The 19,103-nt window shown below is 48.9% G+C and overlaps 1 protein-coding gene across 6 annotated transcripts in view; it reads left to right on the forward strand.

Annotated features, from left to right (window-relative positions):
- The window catches only part of ABAT (4-aminobutyrate aminotransferase), a 185,382-nt gene that overhangs the window by 117,856 nt on the left and 48,423 nt on the right, over positions 1 to 19,103 (forward strand). For 5 of the 6 annotated variants that reach the window (XM_075010288.1, XM_075010289.1, XM_075010283.1 and 2 more), the window contains exons 7-8: positions 12,307 to 12,387; positions 13,479 to 13,571. In XM_075010288.1, the coding sequence (XP_074866389.1) occupies positions 12,307 to 12,387; positions 13,479 to 13,571 (174 nt within the window). The remainder of the gene's footprint in view (positions 1 to 12,306; positions 12,388 to 13,478; positions 13,572 to 19,103) is intronic. The other variant, XM_075010287.1, reaches the window with a different exon arrangement.

The raw sequence follows: 19,103 nt of genomic DNA on the forward strand, positions 1-19,103 counted from the left end.
AGATGCTGCTCTTTGACAAAGCACTTCAACCTGCCTCATCAGAGAAGCCCCATAAGGAGGGCTCTTCAGGATTGCACAAGAGGAAGGCTGCCTCTTTGACCTCCTCTGTGCAGAAGAAGAGAAAAGCTTCTCCAGCTCGATCCCTGCCTGTTACCTCTGGGAGCGGGACGAGTGAAACAAAGGGCCCGGGCACGCTGGCTTCTTTTGCTGAGAAAGCCGCGGTGCATGTACCCACGCAGGGGCCTACGGTTCCTAAGGAAATGGCACTGAGGGCCGTGCAGGCACTGGACAGACTGGCACCGGCTACTGCGGCACTGAATGTTTCGGCTCTGACGGCACCAGAGCAACACTCGGCACGAAGCCCTACGGGGCCGAGCGAAGCACCCCGAGCGGCACCGGGAACAACGGCACCGAGGACGACGGCACCGAGAACAATGGCACCGGAACCTAGCACGGCACCTGCTACAGTGCCGAGCCCTCCGGCACTGATAAGACCACCAGTGATGCCTGAAAGAGCGAAAGCTAAAGCAAAGACCCGGCACCGCAGTCCCTCCCCTGAGGTAATTGCGCTGCCATTATCGCCGCGATCCCCACCGGAGATTCGACGAGCAGCAACACCTTCAGCCTGCCACAGACGTCCATCTCCTTTTCTCCAAAGTCCATCTCATGAAGTTGCACGCTTCTCACCATCATCTAGCAGAGACCCCTATGAGTATTCTCACAGAGGCTCTCCCCATACGTCGGTGTCATCTCGACGGTCACAGCATTCTCTGCATCACCCTTATATCTTTGGGTCGTGGTCCAGGTCCCCATCACCGGGCCCCTGTCCCTGTTGCTATGACCGCCACCATTATACGGGACATCAACATAGGAGGTCTGCATCTCATCATAGATCTCCGTCAACTCCTCCTCAACACCACAGTGCACAGCTTCCACCTGGGGGAACACCGCAAGTTTCCCAATCAGAGGCTGGATCAAAAGATTTTGAGCCTCACCTCAAAGCTTCAAAAGGGCAACCATATCAGTACAGCCAGGATCCCGAGGAACTGGAGGAGAGATACCACAGTGATGCCTCCTCATCCTCTCCAGACTAAGCGGTGGTTCCTGGGGACATTTCCCCCCCAGATGACCTAAAACAATTCCAGGAGCTGTTCAAAAGGGTAGCTCAGTCTCAGGACATTCAGGTGGCAGAAGTGCAGGAGAAGCACCACAAGCTTCTTAAAAACCTCAGGCCCCCGTCCTCTTCTAAAATAGCTATACCATTGGACGATGCAATTATGGAGGCAGCCACTAACATATGGCAAACTCCAGCCTCCGCTCCTCCTACCAACAAAAGGGCAGACAAAAAGTATTTCGTCCCTGCTAAAGGTATGGAATTCTTGTTTAGTCATCCACAGCCAAATTCGCTAGTAGTCGAATCCTCTCAACATAGATCCAAAACGTCTCAGTACAAATCCAGGGGACTGGACAAGGATATAAAGAAACTGGATCTCCTCGGTAGAAAGGCCTACTCATCATCTACCCTGTTGCTTCGCATGGCTAACTATGCTGCCCATTTGTCAAACCACGATTTCGACAACTACTCCAAACTTACCGCCCTCATGGACTTCCTCCTGGAGGATAAGAAGCCGATCCTTAAGGCAATTGTACAAGAAGGCTATGCGGCTTCTCGAGCAGGCGTCCAGATTACATTAGATGTAGCGGACACAGCGGCCCGTGCCGTAGCCACTGCGGTTGTAATGCGCAGGGAGTCATGGCTTCACACCTCCGGCATCCCCAAGGAGCTACAAGTAAAAATAGCAGACCTTCCCTTTGACAAAATGAAATTATTTGCCGAATCAACCGACTCAGTCTTCCACTCTAGCAAAGACTCCAGAGCGACACTTCGGACTTTGGGGATATACACCCCACCATACAGAAGGAAGAAGTTTTATCCTCAACAATGCCGTTATGGTTACCAACCGCAACGTACCCACTTTTCACGGGGGTATGATCAGGGACGTCATCAACAACCACATTAGAAGGCCCCTAGACATCGACCTCAACAAGGCAACGCCTCCTCAGGGCAAAATATAAGACAGCAGGTTTGACGGGTATGTCGAGGGTCGCGAAACCAAGACCGTATCTCAGTGCCAATCTCAGTACATGTTCCATCACTGACTCAAGCCGTTCTACCCACAATGGAAAAGCATCACTTCGGACAAGTGGGTATTGGAGATTGTAAACACGGGATACACGATCCCCTTCCAATCATTACCTCCACCAAATCCTCCCACCACACCCCTTCTCAGAGACCCCTCTCACCTACCGGAATTAAGGCGGGAGGTGGACCACCTCCTATTCATAGGGGCGGTGGAGAGAGTACCGGAGCAATTTCAAGGCAAAGGTTTCTACTTCAGGTACTTCCTGACAGAGAAGAAGACAGGAGGGTGGAGGCCCATTTTGGATCTACGGGCACTCAACCAATATCTACGCAAACAGCGCTTCAAGATGACTATGATGGCTTCAGTAATCACGGCACTAGATGACGGAGATTGGTTTGCAGCCCTCGACTTACAGGATGCGTATTTTCATATCGCAATTCATCCAGCGCACAGGCGCTTCCTCCGGTTTATTGTCGGCACAGATCATTTTCAGTACAGAGTCCTTCCATTCGGCCTCTCTTCAGCGCCCAGAGTCTTCACCAAGACCCTAGCGGTCGTGTCAGCATACCTGCACAGACAGGGCGTTTTCATCTTCCCATACCTGGACGATTGCCTGCTAAAGGGAGCTTCCCAGGCAGAGGTATTATGGATGATACACATCACCACAAACTCATTTACCTCACTGGGCCTCATCATCAACTTCTCAAAGTCAAAGACTGACCCCACGCAAAATATAGAATTTATAGGGGCTCGGATAGACTCTGTCATGTCAAGGGTATATTTGCCCGATGCCCGTTTTTGCACCATCGAGTCTCTAGTACAACTAATAACATACAGCCCCACTGTCTCAGTCCTAACGTGCTTACAACTACTGGGGCATATGGCGACCACCACGTTTGTGGTACAAAACGCCAGGCTGCGCATGCGAGGATTGCAGCATTGGTTGGCAACCGTATACAAACCATCAATCCATACTGTTCACAAGATGGTGTCACTCACAACGGAGGCACGAAGGTCACTAGCATGGTGGGCAGACCCCAAGAATCTACTAACAGGGGTGCCCTTCTGCCAACCACAAATCACTGTTTTCATTACAACAGATGCCTCCCACACGGGATGGGGGGCACACATGGACAACAAAACTGCTCAAGGTTTATGGTACCCCGCAGAGAAGACACTGCACCTAAACATATTAGAACTCAGAGCAGTGTTCAATGCATGCAGGCATTTTCGGAATTATCTGTGCAGAAAAGTAGTTGGTGTAAATACCAACAACACCACCACCATGTTTTATATAAACCGGCAGGGGGGGGCCAGGTCTCGTACACTCTGTGCGGAGGCGGTCCAATTGTGGAACTGGTGCATTGCCAACAATATAACCATAAAAGCTTCATACTTACCGGGTGTCCACAACGTCAAGGCGGACCAGCTCAGCAGACACTTTGCGCCCACACACGAGTGGCAGATCTGTTCAGACCTGCTTCACCAAGTGTTCCGCAGATGGGGTTTTCCCCAAATCGACTTGTTCGCCACTTGCAACGACAAGAAATGTCCCCGATACTGCTCCAGAGCGGGCATGGGACAGGGGTCTTTGGGGGACACCTTCATGATCCCATGGAAGGGCCCTCTACTTTATGCATTCCCTCCCACAACACTCAGACACAAGGTCTTGGAGAAAGCCAAAAGGGAGAGAGCATGCATGATACTCATAGTCCCGACCTGGGACCGGCAACAATGGTTCCCATTGCTTCTACGCATGGCACATCATCGGCCGTTTACCCTACCAACAGTGCCAGACATTCTCACACAGGCTTGGGGGTCAATACTGCACCCGCACCCGCAAAGACTCTGGCTACAAGCATGGTTAATCCATGGCTCGGCGCCCTAGAGACTACATGCTCAGAGGGAGTGCATCAAGTCCTTGAATGTAGTCGGAGGACTTCCACCAGAAAGACTTATCAACACAAATGGTCGCGTTTTTCCAATTGGTGCTCTTCCAGGCAACTGACACCCCGGGACGCCACTATACCTATGATTCTGGACTACCTGCTACAACTCAAACAAAAGGGACTCTCTCTATCCTCTATAAAGGTTCATCTGGCGGCTATATCAGCTTTTCAGCATGAAGAGGATGGATTAACCATATTTGCCCATCCTGTTGTCTCACGCTTCCTAAAGGGGTTGGTAAATCTGTACCCCCCTCGGAAACCAATACTGCCGTCATGGAGTTTAGACTTAGTTCTACACACGCTCTCAGGACCGCCCTTTGAACCATTGGCTACGGTTCCCCTTCGACTACTTACCATTAAAACGACCTTCCTCCTGGCAATCACGTCAGCTCGCAGCCATAATGTCCACACCACCCTGCACGATATTCTCAAAGGAGGCGGTGGTCTTACGTTTGCACCCAGCCTTCATTCCAAAGGTCTCTTCAGATTTTCATATCAACGAACCAATTGTATTGCCCTCGTTCTATCCTAAGCCTCACAACTCGAGCAAAGAGGCACGGTTGCACTTACTGGACGTAAGAAGGGCACTGGCCTTCTACATAGATAGAACTAAGCCTTTCCGGAAAACAGACAGACTCCTGGTGTCCATTGCATCCAGGTCAAAAGGTGAAGCACTATCTTCGCAGAGAATTTCAAGTCACATCGTGTCATGCATAAGACTGTGTTACGAGCTTCACAAGACTCCTCTGCCAGTTCCGCCCAGGGCCCACTCCAGTAGAGCGATGGCAGCGTCGATGGCCTTCTTCAAGGGAATCGCACTGAGAGACATCTGCAGAGCGGCGACGTGGTCTTCCTATGACACCTTTGCCAAGCACTATGCCATGCACAGGATGCTTGATGAGGATACACGCCTGTCGACAGCAGTCCTTTCAAGGGCAAGCTGTGCATAAATCGGGTACCCACCTCCTTTTTCGGGGGGGGTTACTGCTGGGTAGTCACCTACTGTGGAGCACCCACGGGGACCACTCGAAGAAGAAAGAGAAGTTACTCACCTGTGTAGTAACGATGGTTCTTTGAGATGTGTCCCCGTGGGTGCTCCACTACCCACCCGTTCCTCTCCACTTTGGAGCTCTGTTTGTGTTTTTCAGAGACGTCCGGAGCGGTTGATCAGGAACTGGTGGGGACCGGATTGCGCACGTGACCGTAAGCGCACGAAGAGCCGACATGAATCGGCACATGCGCGACCCGACGGAGACTGCTGAAGAATTTCCAAGCTGCAGCGCCGGGGCGAGCCCGACACCTATTGTGGAGCACCCACGGGGACACATCTCGAAGAACCATCATTACTACACAGGTGAGTAACTTCTCTTTATTACTGTAGTCTGCACCTGTGTCTTGAGGAGTGCCAACACTGCGGGGGGCCTATAATCAGTAATGTCCGCCCACTTTCTGCAGGTCATGTTCATCCTGGAAGATATTTCACTGCTTAGGGTAAGAAGGAAAGCAAGGGAGGTCTTCTATGACTGTGGCTTCCGTTCTGGCCCTTCTGCAGCTTGCCTATTGGCAGCAATGGTCCCCTCCCCACTTCAGCCCTGTGGCATGTGATTGTTACCATTAATTGGGACAATGAACAAAACAGCTCTGCCAAGGAACTTGCAGAGGTGGATTGCTCCGCATCTGCAGGATACTTTTGATGAGATCTTTGAGGCCTAGTCCCGTAAAGTGAGAGTAGATCATCAACACCCTGTTCCGTAGCTGACTAGCCCTATGTTGACATCAGCACCACACATACCCAAGCCTACTTTCTGCAACCCTCCTGCACCCAGCAACTCACTTCAGCACTTCCAGAAATCAAAGCCATTTACCAGGGGCATCCTCTGACTGCTGGCCTCAGTGGCCTTCTCCAGGGGATAAAATAGCCCTTAGGCATCTGTGGACATTGAGTTGTCCTCTGACTCTGAAGCACCTCCCTCACCACCACCTCCACACCATTGTCCACAATTTCCTCCTCCTGGCTCAATCCACTCTGGGTTGGCCCCTAAGGCCCCGAAGTATCCACAGGGGTCTTCGGAGTGCAGGTGGAATCAACCCCAAGTATGTCATCCAGCATGGCAGAACTAGCAGGCCATGGGTGCAGCACTGGAGTAGTGGTTTGCCTACTGTAGTTTGTGATAGGCATTTTGCAGGTCTTCCCTTTCACTCTGCACCACGGTGCATCCCAGTTGCAGCGCCTTTTGTTCATGCATCTCAATATCTGCCCATAGGTATCATAATTCCTACATCTGGAAGGCAGCTGAGGCTGGACAGCCTCCTCTTTCCAAAGGCTTGTGAGGTCCAGCACTTTGGCATGGGTCCAAGCAGGGAATTGCTTGCTTCCTGGAGCGGGCGTGGTCACCTGGAACAATACATTTAGCACATTTCATGCATTGCAAAGCAAACAGGAAGGGAACTTTCACAATTCCCAAAGAATGTAACGGGCAGGTCCGAGGGTTAGTCACCTGGTGGCAGAGCTATGGCATTCAAACCAATGACTGGAGAGACGAGAACAGGCATTGTGGAGCAAGTACAAGAGGCCAGTCCCAATGCTGTAGTACAGCACAGCATCCTCACTGACACCCCATTGCCATATCCACTGTGCAACAAGCTCTGTGCCTCCTGTTGTGGTGCTTCACCTAGGAACAAAGCATCCTACACCTTAATTGCCTGTGAAATGGCTATTAGGAGAGGGAATCCCTTCAAAAGGTATTTTGAATAATATTGCATTTTAATCAGCTGCTTCTTTGCCATAGCCTTATTGGAAATCATGAGTTCCATGGTCTTTGAAATTTTTAAAAATTTCCATGACTTCTGCTTAGACACGATAAATTAATCTCTGTTCTCTCATCGACTCCGGTACTCTGCCAGTATGAGAAGAGTAGTCAGAGCTGACAGGAGAGCAGCCTCTGCTGACCTTACTGTGTCAAACATGCTGCTATAAGTACATCAACATCAGCAGTGCTGTTGCATAGCTGAAGTTGTGTAGGTTAGAACGATGGGTAGGTGGGATAAAGTTGTCTATGCCTTAGATTTGTTTAAGTCTGAGCTTCTGTTTGAGAAATGACATCTTTATATAAATTATGAAATTGTGGCTAGTATGAGATCTGCTGGTTAGAAATAAGATCATCAGTGTTTTTCAATAATTCTATTTGTTTTCCAAGGCTAGATCTACACTAGGGTTCTAAGTGGATTTCCTATATGCAATTCTAGCTATGCCATTAGTGTAGCTAGGACTGACTTATCAGAACTGACTTTCTTAGCTAGCATAAATCAGGGATCTTCAGGCTCATACTGACATCCCTTATTCCACACAATAGTGTGGAGTAGCAGGGTCAATAGCCAAACCCAGAGAGATCGATTTTTGCCATGCCTTAACACAGATGGCAAAATCAAACTCCAAAAGATCAACCACAGTGCTGTTGATCATCAGGTAACTGTAGAATCACCCTTACTTGTATATGTTGCAATTCAAGCCTCTTGTTACCCTGATCATGTTCCATGCATTTCCTAAATTAGATGAGTCTCTCTCCCAAGGAAAGAGCTTGAAAGATATCAAATAACCTGCAGACTGTCTTCCAGTGAAGAACATGGAGGATTTAGGTAAACAGTCTCTCTTCTCTGCAGACTTATAAGCTGTGTCTACACGTGCACGCTACTTCGAAGTAGCGGCACTAACTTCGAAATAGCGCCCGTCGCGGCTACACGCGTCGGGCGCTATTTCGAAGTTAACTTCGACGTTAGGCGGTGAGACGTCGAAGTCGCTAACCTCATGAGGGGATCGGAATAGCGCCCTACTTCGATGTTCAACGTCGAAGTAGGGACCGTGTAGATGATCCGTGTCTCGCAACGTCGAAATTGCCGGGTCCTCCATGGCGGCCATCAGCTGAGGGGTTGAGAGACGCTCTCTCTCCAGCCCCTGCGGGGCTCTATGGTCACCGTGGGCAGCAGCCCTTAGCCCAGGGCTTCTGGCTGCTGCTGCGGCAGCTGGGGATCCATGCTGCAGGCACAGGGTCTGCAACCAGTTGTCGGCTCTGTGTATCTTGTGTTGTTTAGTGCAACTGTGTCTGGGAGGGGCCCTTTAAGGGAGCGGCTTGCTGTTGAGTCCGCCCTGTGACCCTGTCTGCAGCTGTGCCTGGCACCCTTATTTCGATGTGTGCTACTTTGGCGTGTAGACGTACCCTCACAGCGTCTATTTCGATCTGGTGCCGCGCAACGTCGAAGTTGAACATCGACGTTGCTGGCCCTGGAGGACGTGTAGACGTTATTCATCGAACTAGCCTATTTCGATGTTGCTACATCGAAATAAGCTATTTCGATGTTGGCTTCACGTGTAGACGTAGCCGTAAAGACTTACTTCACTGATGCTCAGAGTGTAATTCTAGTGACAACTTGGGAAAACTAACATTGCTTTGTAGTAAACACGGGTTGTTGAGCATACTCAGATTAATTCATTGTCAAACACTACTGACTTGGGAACTGCGTTGAGAATGTGCAGAGAGTTGGGAAGTTGATTTAGAACAAGTAGAGGTACAAGACAAAGGAGATTTGATATCACTGAGTATGTTCATCATGCACCTAGAGAGAGCTATGGACAAAATCAAGGAAGAGGTAAAAGGGATATCTGTGCACAGGATGAGAATCAGCAACTTGCGGTTCATGGATGATGTAGTTATTGATGATGATGAGGAGGAGGAGGAGGAGAAGCTAGTGAGAACAGTGTGGGTGATAAACGAGGAAGGGAAGCAGTACAGACTGATTATGAACATCGATAAAACAAAAACAGTGGTATTTGGAGGTAAGGAAATAGGAAAGATTAGTGTAGATGAGAATGAACTAGTGAACGTAGAGAAGTTCACGTAACTGGGGAGTAACATAACATATGATCTAGACTGTAAGACGGAAATAGCGAGTAGAATAGCAAAAGCAAAAGCGAGTTTGAAGGCGATGTAAGATCTGGAAAAGCAAATTGATTAGCTTAGGAACAAAGCTGAGCATCTTGAAAATGTGTGCATTCAGCAGCATGTTGTATGGATGTGAGACAGGTGATAATGAAAGATTCAAAGAGAAGGATATTGGCACTCTAGAAGAGTTGTCATAGAAAGATCCTGAGAACAGGATGGATGCAGAAGGTCACCAACAAGGAATTATATAGGAAGATACAGCCAAAAGAGAACCTACTGTAGCAGGTTATACAACGGAAGTTACAGCCGTTCGGGCACATCTGCAGAATGAACAAAGAATGAGAAACCAAGACTCTGGTATTCTGTGTAATGGATGGTTCGAACAGGAGAGGCAGACCCCACAGAAAATGGGTAGATGATATCGTAAGCTGGTGTGGAGCTAGTCGACAGAAACTAAGCCACTCTTCACTGAACAGGGAAAGATGGAAGGAAGTAGCAAGGTAGGCATCGATCACCAACGGACGCTTAGCCCATGGTTGTTGATAATGACGACTGACTTGTACTTAAAACAAAAGATCATCCAGTCTTCCCCATTCTGGAGAGGTAATGTTAGGGCTATTGAGGCTACTCAAGCCATAGCAGCCACTGAATGGCTCAGGGTAGGCCAAGAGAATAGATTTCTCTCTCTTGTACACAGGGATTTCTGCCGGTGCCAGCCACATTACGCAAATGTAGTGCTGGGAGAGGCTGTTGGCAAAAGAGAGACTAATTACCCACAAAATAAATGAGATGAATAGAGAACACCATCATCTGCTTAGTCCACTGTTGCAATCCAAAAGTAATAATTCACCATGCAAGGAGAGTCTCTCTGAAATGCAATCATGGCAAAGGGCATGCTTGAGGCTCCAAGGCAATGAGCCACACAAATAAAAGGAAACAGAACACCAAACCTGGAAACGCTGGAAACATTTTGAACATGAGTTGCTAAACTGAGTGGAAGGCAGTTTAAGAAAGTCTTCTGCGTCCACCTGGTCTTTGGTGAAAACCCGTCTCTTTGGGTAAGAAATGCTACATGCTAAAATATGACAGAATTGTGTGCACAGTATCAGTGCCCCAGTAGATAGGTCACTGGACTGGAAATCAGGAGATCTGGTTTCTACTCCCGCTGACTAGTTGTAGACTTTTTACTTCTCTGTGCCTGTACTTCTCCATCTGTAAAAGAAGGAGAATGATACTCTCGTCTGCAAAGCATTTGAGATTTATGGATGAAAGATGTTAAATGTAGTTTATCATCCCGTTTGCTTTAAACAGCAAAAGCCAATACACTTGCAGTACAGTAGAGCCATCCAGATATCTCCCAAAGGCAGTCTGGGAAGCAGAACTGAAGAAAGCAAACAGTCATTCACGTATTAGCTGGAGAGTTCAAAGCAAGACATACCAAGTAATTCTTCCATTCTACTGAGCACTGATAAGGCCTTAGCTGGAGTTCTTTGTACTTTCTGGACACTGCACTTCAGGAAAGATGTTGACAGAGAAAGTCCAGAGGAGAGCAACAAAAATGATTGAAGACAGTGCTTTATTTGAGTCAGGGTTGAGACCTGGCACCTCTGGGCTTGGCATTTCATAACCTGTGAGGAAAAACTGAAAAAATTGGGTTTTTGTAGTCTGGAGAAGATGATACCCCTTCTTGTAGTAAGTCTTCTTGTAGTAAACATTGTTATAAAAAGGCAAGTCATTTAATTGTTAAATCGTAACCACTTCTTAACCACAGAAGACGGGACAAGAAGGTATAGGTTTAAATTGCAGCAAGGGAGATTTGGGTTAGCCTTTGGTGAGGAACTTGCTACCTTTAAGAATAGTTAAGCACTGGAACAAAGTATGTAAGGAGGTTGTGGACTCTTCATCACAAGTTTTTAAGAAAAGTTTCTCAATCATTGTTCATATCAGCCTTTACTATGTAACTCTGTCTCCCTAGTGTGCAACAAGAAGTCCTGTGGCACGTTATAGACTAACAGATACTTTGGAGCATAGGCTTTCATGGGCAAAGACCCGCTTTGTCCGATGCATGAGTAGGGCATTCATGCATTGTCCACTCATGCATCTGACGAAGTGGGTCTTTGCCCACGAAAGCTTATGCTCCAAAATATCTGTTAGTCTGTGAGGTGCCACAGGACTTCTTATTGTTCTCGAAGATACAGACTCACACGGCTGCCTCTCTGATACTTGTCTCCCTAGTGTGATTACCTTCATCAGTATTGGGGATTAGAACTGGTTCAGTGCTACCACAGCATTCTGAGACACTTCATATGCTGTTGAATAGAACCTATCAAGTCAGAATGCAAACTGTGGTCAATATTTTTGATGATTTTAACTCCATTCTCTCTCAATTCACTGCCTTTCTGATGAACCTCTGATCATGACATCAAGTTGCCTCTTAAACCTAGGCTGAACAAAGTACTTGAATTCAGTTTTACATAATATGGTGCACCAATAACTCTCAAAATCAGAACACAAGTCCCCATGCTTCCTATAGCATCCATTTATATAGACATGGTTTTCCTAACATTTTACTCCTCTGATGTACTACTTACTATTGAAGATGTGTGAGAGAATGTTTGTAAGGGAGAAAACATGATTATCTGTGTGCAAAATGTTATTGCCGGAAAACTGTACTATTGCAACAACTCCTTGGCTGATTCTTGTTGCAGCTTATCTTTCACCTGTACTTTGAATATATCTTTGTGTAGTTTCCCCATTCTCAAAATCCCAAATTGTTATGACATCTGCAGTTTCACTTATACCACCACGGTCAGAACTAATCTCTACTGAAGCCTAGTAAAGAAAAAAACTATTAATGAAATTTAGGTTTAGCCATTCTAGCTGAAACCACATAATTTAGGTTTTGAAGTTTATTTCCTCTGTATAAAAGGAACTAAGATTCTTGTGAAAAAAATACAGTGAAGGAATAAAAAGGTCAGTATTAAAGAGAAAACATTCCATGCAGTCTAGATATAGCTCTTTAAAGGCAACCTTCAAAGAAAATAAATTTGTGCTTGGACATTAAAATTGAGCGTATTTAACGAGACTTGAATATTTTCAGTTATTTTGAAAACTTCTGTGTCAGAACTGGAAATATGTAAGTATTTGGCTAATGCTCGTGTACTTAAATTTTAGACTTAGTTTGATTTACATTTGTTTTTTGAATCGCAGTGTCAAAAGTGCAGATTTTCTCTTATGATGCTATATACTTACTGTCTCTCTTCCTTCACTTTTCAGAGTACATTTGTTAACAGACCTGCTCTTGGAATTTTACCTCCAGAGAATTTTGCTGAAAAATTAAAGGAATCTTTGCTTTCAGTAAGTTTAAGAATGAACTAGGATGACTTACCCTTTTCTAAGTCTGCATATTCTCCAAAGTGCATATATGGTATGAAACTGCTGAGAAGAAAAATCTGAAATTTCTATTGCATCAATAAATTGCAAAAGGATAATCTAGACAATGCTAAATCCTGCCATGAGTGCAAGGGATTGGACTAGCTGACCTCTCAAAGTTCCCTCCAGTCCTGTGATTCGAAAGTTACTTAATCACAGATCTACTATATATTTTAGAGAGTTGGTCTGTCTGTTTTATCAAGAACTCTGAAATGGCAAGAGCTAGAACTACAAAATTTGGAATGGGATTGCTCCTCATAAAATCAACTGTCTTCTCTGTGTATGCCAAGCATATTGAGTTTGGCATTGTGTTATTTCTCATGTGTGCCTTTCTCCAGAAGGTGGTTATTTGTATAACCATTCCACAAAGAAATGTGTGTGTTTTCTGTTTCTTTGTTTAAATAATTATCAATATTTATGAAGAAACACATGTCAGGGTGCAGACTGACCAGGGGAAAATCATAAGCATTTGGATAGGAAATGTTGTGGTGTAACTGCTAGAAGCTAAATCACCTGCCTTCCCTTTTTCATGAGAATGGGATCCAGAAATAGAGACCTGCAAATCTGTGACTGTCTGCTTTCTATCTGTGGTTATCCTCATTCATAGATATGGATGCAGGTTTGCAGCTCATTTTTGCAGATGTAGATATATCGTTTTATATACATTTTATCTTTTGAACTTGGCAAATTTGTGGATATCTGAGGATCGTTTTTACAGATGTGGATACCAAGTTCATATCCATGCATGTCTCTATCCATAAATGAAGCCAGATGTTCCCATGCAGAGAATTTTGCAGATGAAATTTCAAAGGGAACTATCCACCCCTCTCATGATGAAACCAAACCTTTGGTTCTCTTAAGAGCCGAATGTGAGTGGTGAGGGTATGTGTGCTCTGCATGCAGAAACCACACTAAGATTATTCAGAATTTAAGAATGATATAGAGCTGCTTAGGTGTTTTTGCTTTGTTCCATCATTGATAACTGTTTTAGCTTCATTATGTCACTTTGTTGACAGGTGGCTCCTAAGGGCCTGCAACAAGTTATCACCATGTCCTGTGGATCCTGCTCTAATGAAAATGCCTTTAAAGCAATATTCCTATGGTACAGGGTGAGTCAAAATACTGAGCATTACTCTTTACAGTACTGCAGCACCTAGAGGTGTACTTTGTAAGAACTGAATCAACATGTAGTGCATTTCTTTGGTGCATAGAATCATAGGGCTGGAAGGGACCTCTAGAGGTCATCGAGTCCAGCCCCCTGCTTCAAGCAGGATCAACTTCAACTAAGCCATCCCAGCCATGATTATGTCAAGCTGGACTTAAAACCTCCAGTTCTTCTTCGAGTGTCCCTGTGGGTGCTCCACAATAGGTGTCAGGCTTGCCCGGCGCCGCAGATCGGATCTTCCAAGCAGTTTCTGCTGGACCGCGCATGCGCCGGCGCGCGCCGCTCCCTTGCACGCTCCTGGCCATGTGCGCGATCCGGTCCCCACCAGTTCCTCTTAACCGCCGTCGGCTGCAGACGGAATCCGAACTAGGCTAAGGCCAAGTAGCGTATTCAATGACTTTAACTGTTTTTCTTTAAAGTTTTTCAAGTACTTAGGCTACTGCAAGTTAGCCGGTTGCTATTTTTGCAAAAAAAAAAAACAAAAAAACAAAAGCAACAAACAAACTACAAGCGGGACAGCTTCAATCCAGTCCCAGTAACAAGCGCCGGAGGCCAGGAGCATAGGGCCATCAGCCCTCCTGCTGCGGCAGGCCATCGGAAGGGGAAAACAGCACAGAGAAGGTGCTAAGTACCCGTTTAACAACTGAAAGACTCACCAACAATGTCCTCTTCAGGATTTAAAAAATGTGAGTCCTGCCGAGAGGCGATGCCAGCGTCCGATGGGCACAGTCTATGCATAAGGTGCCTTGGGGAGTCCCGTGTTGCACAGAAATGCTCCTTCTGTGCTAAATTAACAGCCAGAGCAAGGAGAGACAGGGAGATGCGGCTTAAAATGCTGCTTTTTGATAAGGCCCTCCAGCCAGACGTGCCGGAGCGGCCGCAGCAGGAGGGACCCTCCGGGGCCCATAAAAGGAAAGCTGCCTCCCTCACCCCATCAGCGCAAAAACGGAGGAAAGCCTCCCCAGCCCGATCCCTGCCGTCAGCAACAGCGAGCGGGACGGGAGGAGCGAGCAGCCCTCAGCCGCAGCAACAGCTGATCGGCGGCGGCACGGAGAGCCACGTGGAAGCGGCTCAGCCTCCGATAATCAGCCAGCCGCCCCGCACCGCAGGCAGGGCGGCGGCTAAACAAGCGCCGGTACCGGCGGCACCGCAGGCAGCGGCACCGACCCCCGGGGAACCGGCGGTGCAGAGCGCGCAGGCACGCAGCCTGCAGGCACCGAAGGACACCGCACGTGCGGCACCGCCTTCGAGCGTGCCTAGCACGGTGCAGACGGGGCCAGGATCCCCTGTGCGTCAGGGGGCGGAGTTACCTCCTCCAGGGAGGGGGAAGGCTGCACACAAGAGGAGGCATTGCAGCTCCTCTCCGGACAGGGCTGTGGAGTTGCTTTCTCACAGCCCTCCGCTTATGTTGCAGACTCCAACCAGAAGGCAGGGGTCCCCCCTAGCCTACCCGGAGCCCCCTTCTCCATTTTTGCAACCAGCCTCACCCTGGCTGGGACCACCTTCACCCTTTCTGGGGTTTGAACCGCTGGACTATTATGCAAAATCGCTCTCTCCAGTGTCTCGACGATCTCCCTCCCCCAGACGCAGAGGGTATGCACCAAGGGAGTGGTCTAGGTCACCTTCCCAAGAACAGTGCCTATACTGCCATGGTCGCCCCTACCACGCGGGGCATAGACACCATCGGCAATCTACTAGGGAAAGATCACCACAGACGATCTCGTACCCCCGAGGGCAATTGCAACCGGGGACAGAGACTCAAGCATCTCAGGGGGGACTGGTTATGGAACCCCGAGATTTTCCCTCGCAAACCTCTAGCGAGAGGGTGTACCATCACCAGCAGGAACCGGAAGGGTCCAGAGAGACGTACCCCAGCGGTTCCTCGCTCTCCTCCCCGGACGAGGCTACGGCCCCGGGGGACGTCCATCCTCCAGACGATCTCAAACAGTTTCAAGAGCTGTTTAAGAGGGTGGCCTTCACGCAAGGCATCCAGACAGCAGAAGTGCAAGAGAAACACCATAAGCTCCTCAAAAATTTGAGACCTCCGGCCTCCTCCAGAGTAGCAATACCGCTTGATGAAGCGATCTTAGAGTCTGCCACTACGATATGGCAGACCCCTGCGACTATTCCACCTGTCCAAAAGAGAGCGGATAAGAAATACTTCGTGCCGGCGAAGGGCATGGAGTTCCTGTTCAGCCACCCACAGCCAAATTCCTTGGTGGTGGAGTCGTCGCAACAAAGATCAAAGACATCTCAATTCAGGACAGGGGGAACAGACAAAGATGCCAAGAAGCTAGAGCTGTTCGGCAGAAAGGTCTACTCCTCCTCCACTTTAACGTTGCGAATGGCAAATTACGCAGCGCACTTAGCGAACCATAATTTCGACAACTATTCCAGGTTAACCTCCCTCATGGACTCGCTTCCAGAGGACAAAAAGCCGGTGCTCAAGGCCATAGTGCAAGAAGGCTACGCGGCCTTGAGGACGGGAGTTCAGATCGCCCTGGACGTTGCGGACACAGCAGCACGTTCCACAGCAACGGCAGTGGTGATGCGAAGGGAGTCCTGGCTCCAGACTTCGGGTATACCGAGGGATCTGCAGGCGAAGATAGTTGACCTTCCCTTCGACTCGCAGAAGCTGTTTGCTGAATCAACTGACTCGGTCCTTCATTCCAGTAAAGATTCAAGAGCCACACTCAGGACCCTGGGGATTTACACCCCTCCATACACAAAGAAAAGGTACTACCCTCAACAAAGACGGTACCAGTACCAGCAACAGCGCCCCCAGTACCACAGGGGTTACGAGCAAGGGCGACATCAACAGCACCAGCAGTACAGAACTCCCAGGCGACGTTCACAACAGAGCCGTGCGTCCTCGGGGCGGGGCCAAAGGCCACAAGTTTGACATACAGATCCAGGGCTGCGCCATCACTACCATCGCACAAGGTCATCCGAAGCGACTATTCCACCATCGCCTCCGACCAGGAGGCTGGAGGCCCATCTTAGACCTTCGCGGCCTCAACAGGTACCTGCGCAAGCAACGTTTTCGGATGACCACAATCGCCTCCATCCTTACAGCACTGGACGATGGAGACTGGTTCGCAGCCCTCGATTTACAAGACGCGTACTTCCACATAACTATCCATCCGGCTCACCGGCGATTCCTTCAGTTCATGGTAGGCAACGAACACTTCCAATGCAAGGTCCTACTGTTTGGCCTCTCCTCGGCCCCCAGAGTCTTCACCAAGACCTTGGCAGTGGTGTCAGCCTACCTGCACAGACAGGGGGTATTTATTTTCCCGTATCTGGACGACTGCCTGCTCAAAGGGGCCTCGAAGGGGGAGGTTCTGCGCATGATACGCGTCACAGCAAACACGTTCTCTTCACTCGGCCTGGTTATCAATCTGGCAAAATCAAAAATAGACCCCACACAGGACATAGAGTTCATAGGGGCTCGCATAAACTCGGTTACAGCGAGAGTATATCTACCAGAGGCTCGCTTTCGGGCCATCGGTTCCCTCGTGCAAGTCATCACCTTCAGCCCTACGGTGCCGGTCTTGACGTGCTTGCAGCTGCTGGGCCACATGGCAGCGGCGACGTTCGTAGTACAGAACGCCAGGTTACACATGCGCAGCATGCAGCACTGGCTGGCGAGTGTATACAAACCGGCAGTACACACCGTTCACAGGGTGGTGTCGCCCACAGCCGGGGTGCGCAAATCCCTACAATGGTGGGTAAACCCCAGGAACCTGCTAACAGGGGTACCCTTCCACCAGCTGCAAATATCGGTTTTTCTCACTACAGATGCCTCCCTCATAGGGTGGGGAGCGCACATGGGCGAAGAGGTGACTCAAGGACTGTGGTCACCCACGGAACAGTCACTACACATAAATATACTGGAGCTCAGAGCAGTGTTCAACGCCTGCAGACACTTTTGAGACCACATACAAGGCAAAGTCGTCGGGATCAGTACAGACAATACCTCCACCATGTTTTATATAAACAGGCAAGGAGGAGCTCGATCCCGTGCCTTATGCACGGAAGCAATCCGCTTATGGAACTGGTGCATCGCCAACAATATAATCTTGAAAGCCTCATACTTGCCGGGTGCGCACAATCTGAAGGCAGACCAGCTGAGCAGGCGTTTTGCGCTCACACACGAGTGGCAGATCCGTCCCGATCTGCTACGGCCAATTTTCCACGCATGGGGTTTTCCCCAAATAGACCTGTCTGCCACTCAGCACAACAAGAAGTGCCCACGATTCTGCTCCAGGGCAGGACTGGGATGGGGGTCCCTGGGGGATGCATTCGCGATCCCGTGGAGGGGCCCCCTGCTTTATGCGTTTCCTCCCACAGTGCTGATCCAGAAAGTCTTGCAGAAAGCCAGGAGGGAAAGGGCCCGGATGATCCTGATAGTCCCAACGTGGGATCGACAACAATGGTTCCCCCTACTCCTGCGCATGTCGGACCGTCCACCGATGCCTCTTCCGGTGGCGCCGGATCTGCTCACGCTAGCCCAGGGGTCCATAGCGCACCCGCACCCCCAAAGCCTGCGACTGCAAGCGTGGTTAATCCATGGCTCAGCTCCCTAGAGAGCACATGCACAGTGGAAGTACAGCAAGTCCTAGAAAGTAGCAGGAGGACTTCCACCAGGAAGACCTACAAGCAAAAATGGACTCGCTTCACGGCTTGGTGTTCTACCAAACAGCTGGCCCCCCTTTTGGTGCCTATACCTACAATACTAGAGTATTTACTGGACCTCAAGAGAGGAGGACTCTCGCTATCCTCGTTGAAGGTCCACCTTGCCGCCATCTCGGCGTTCAGACATGAGGAGGAAGGGCACACGGTGTTCGCCCACCCTATGGTTACCAGGTTCCTCAAAGGGTTGGTAAACCTATACCCCCCTCGGAAACCAATTCCACCTTCGTGGAACTTGGACCTGGTGCTTACCACGCTAATGGGACCACCGTTCTAGCCCTTGGCCACGGTTCCCCTCCGCCTCCTTACAATAAAGACGACCTTTCTTCTTGCAATTACGTCAGCTCGTAGGGTGAGCGAGCTCGCGGCAGTCATGGTAACGCCACCCTGCACTGTTTTTTCCAAGGAGGCGGTAACCATACGGCTGCATCCAGCCTTTGTTCCCAAAGTTTCTTCCGAGTTTCACATTAACGAACCTATTGTTCTACCCTCGTTTTATCCAAAGCCTCATAACTCCAACGAAGAGGCGTGCCTACACCTCCTGGACGTGAGGAGGGCGCTAGCCTTCTACGTAGACAGGACCAAGTCCTTCCGGAAAACGGATAGACTCCTAGTCTCCCTCGCTCCCAAATCGAAAGGAGAAGGTCTCTCCTCGCAGAGAATTTCAAAGCACATTGTATCCTGCATAAAAATGTGCTACAAGCTCAATAAGACTCCTTTATCGGCCACTCCCAGGGCTCATTCCACTAGGGCGGTGGCGGCATCAACAGCCTTTTTCAAG

Source organism: Carettochelys insculpta, chromosome 16, assembly GCF_033958435.1.
Source record: "Carettochelys insculpta isolate YL-2023 chromosome 16, ASM3395843v1, whole genome shotgun sequence".
In the NCBI taxonomy this organism is placed as follows: domain Eukaryota; kingdom Metazoa; phylum Chordata; order Testudines; family Carettochelyidae; genus Carettochelys; species Carettochelys insculpta.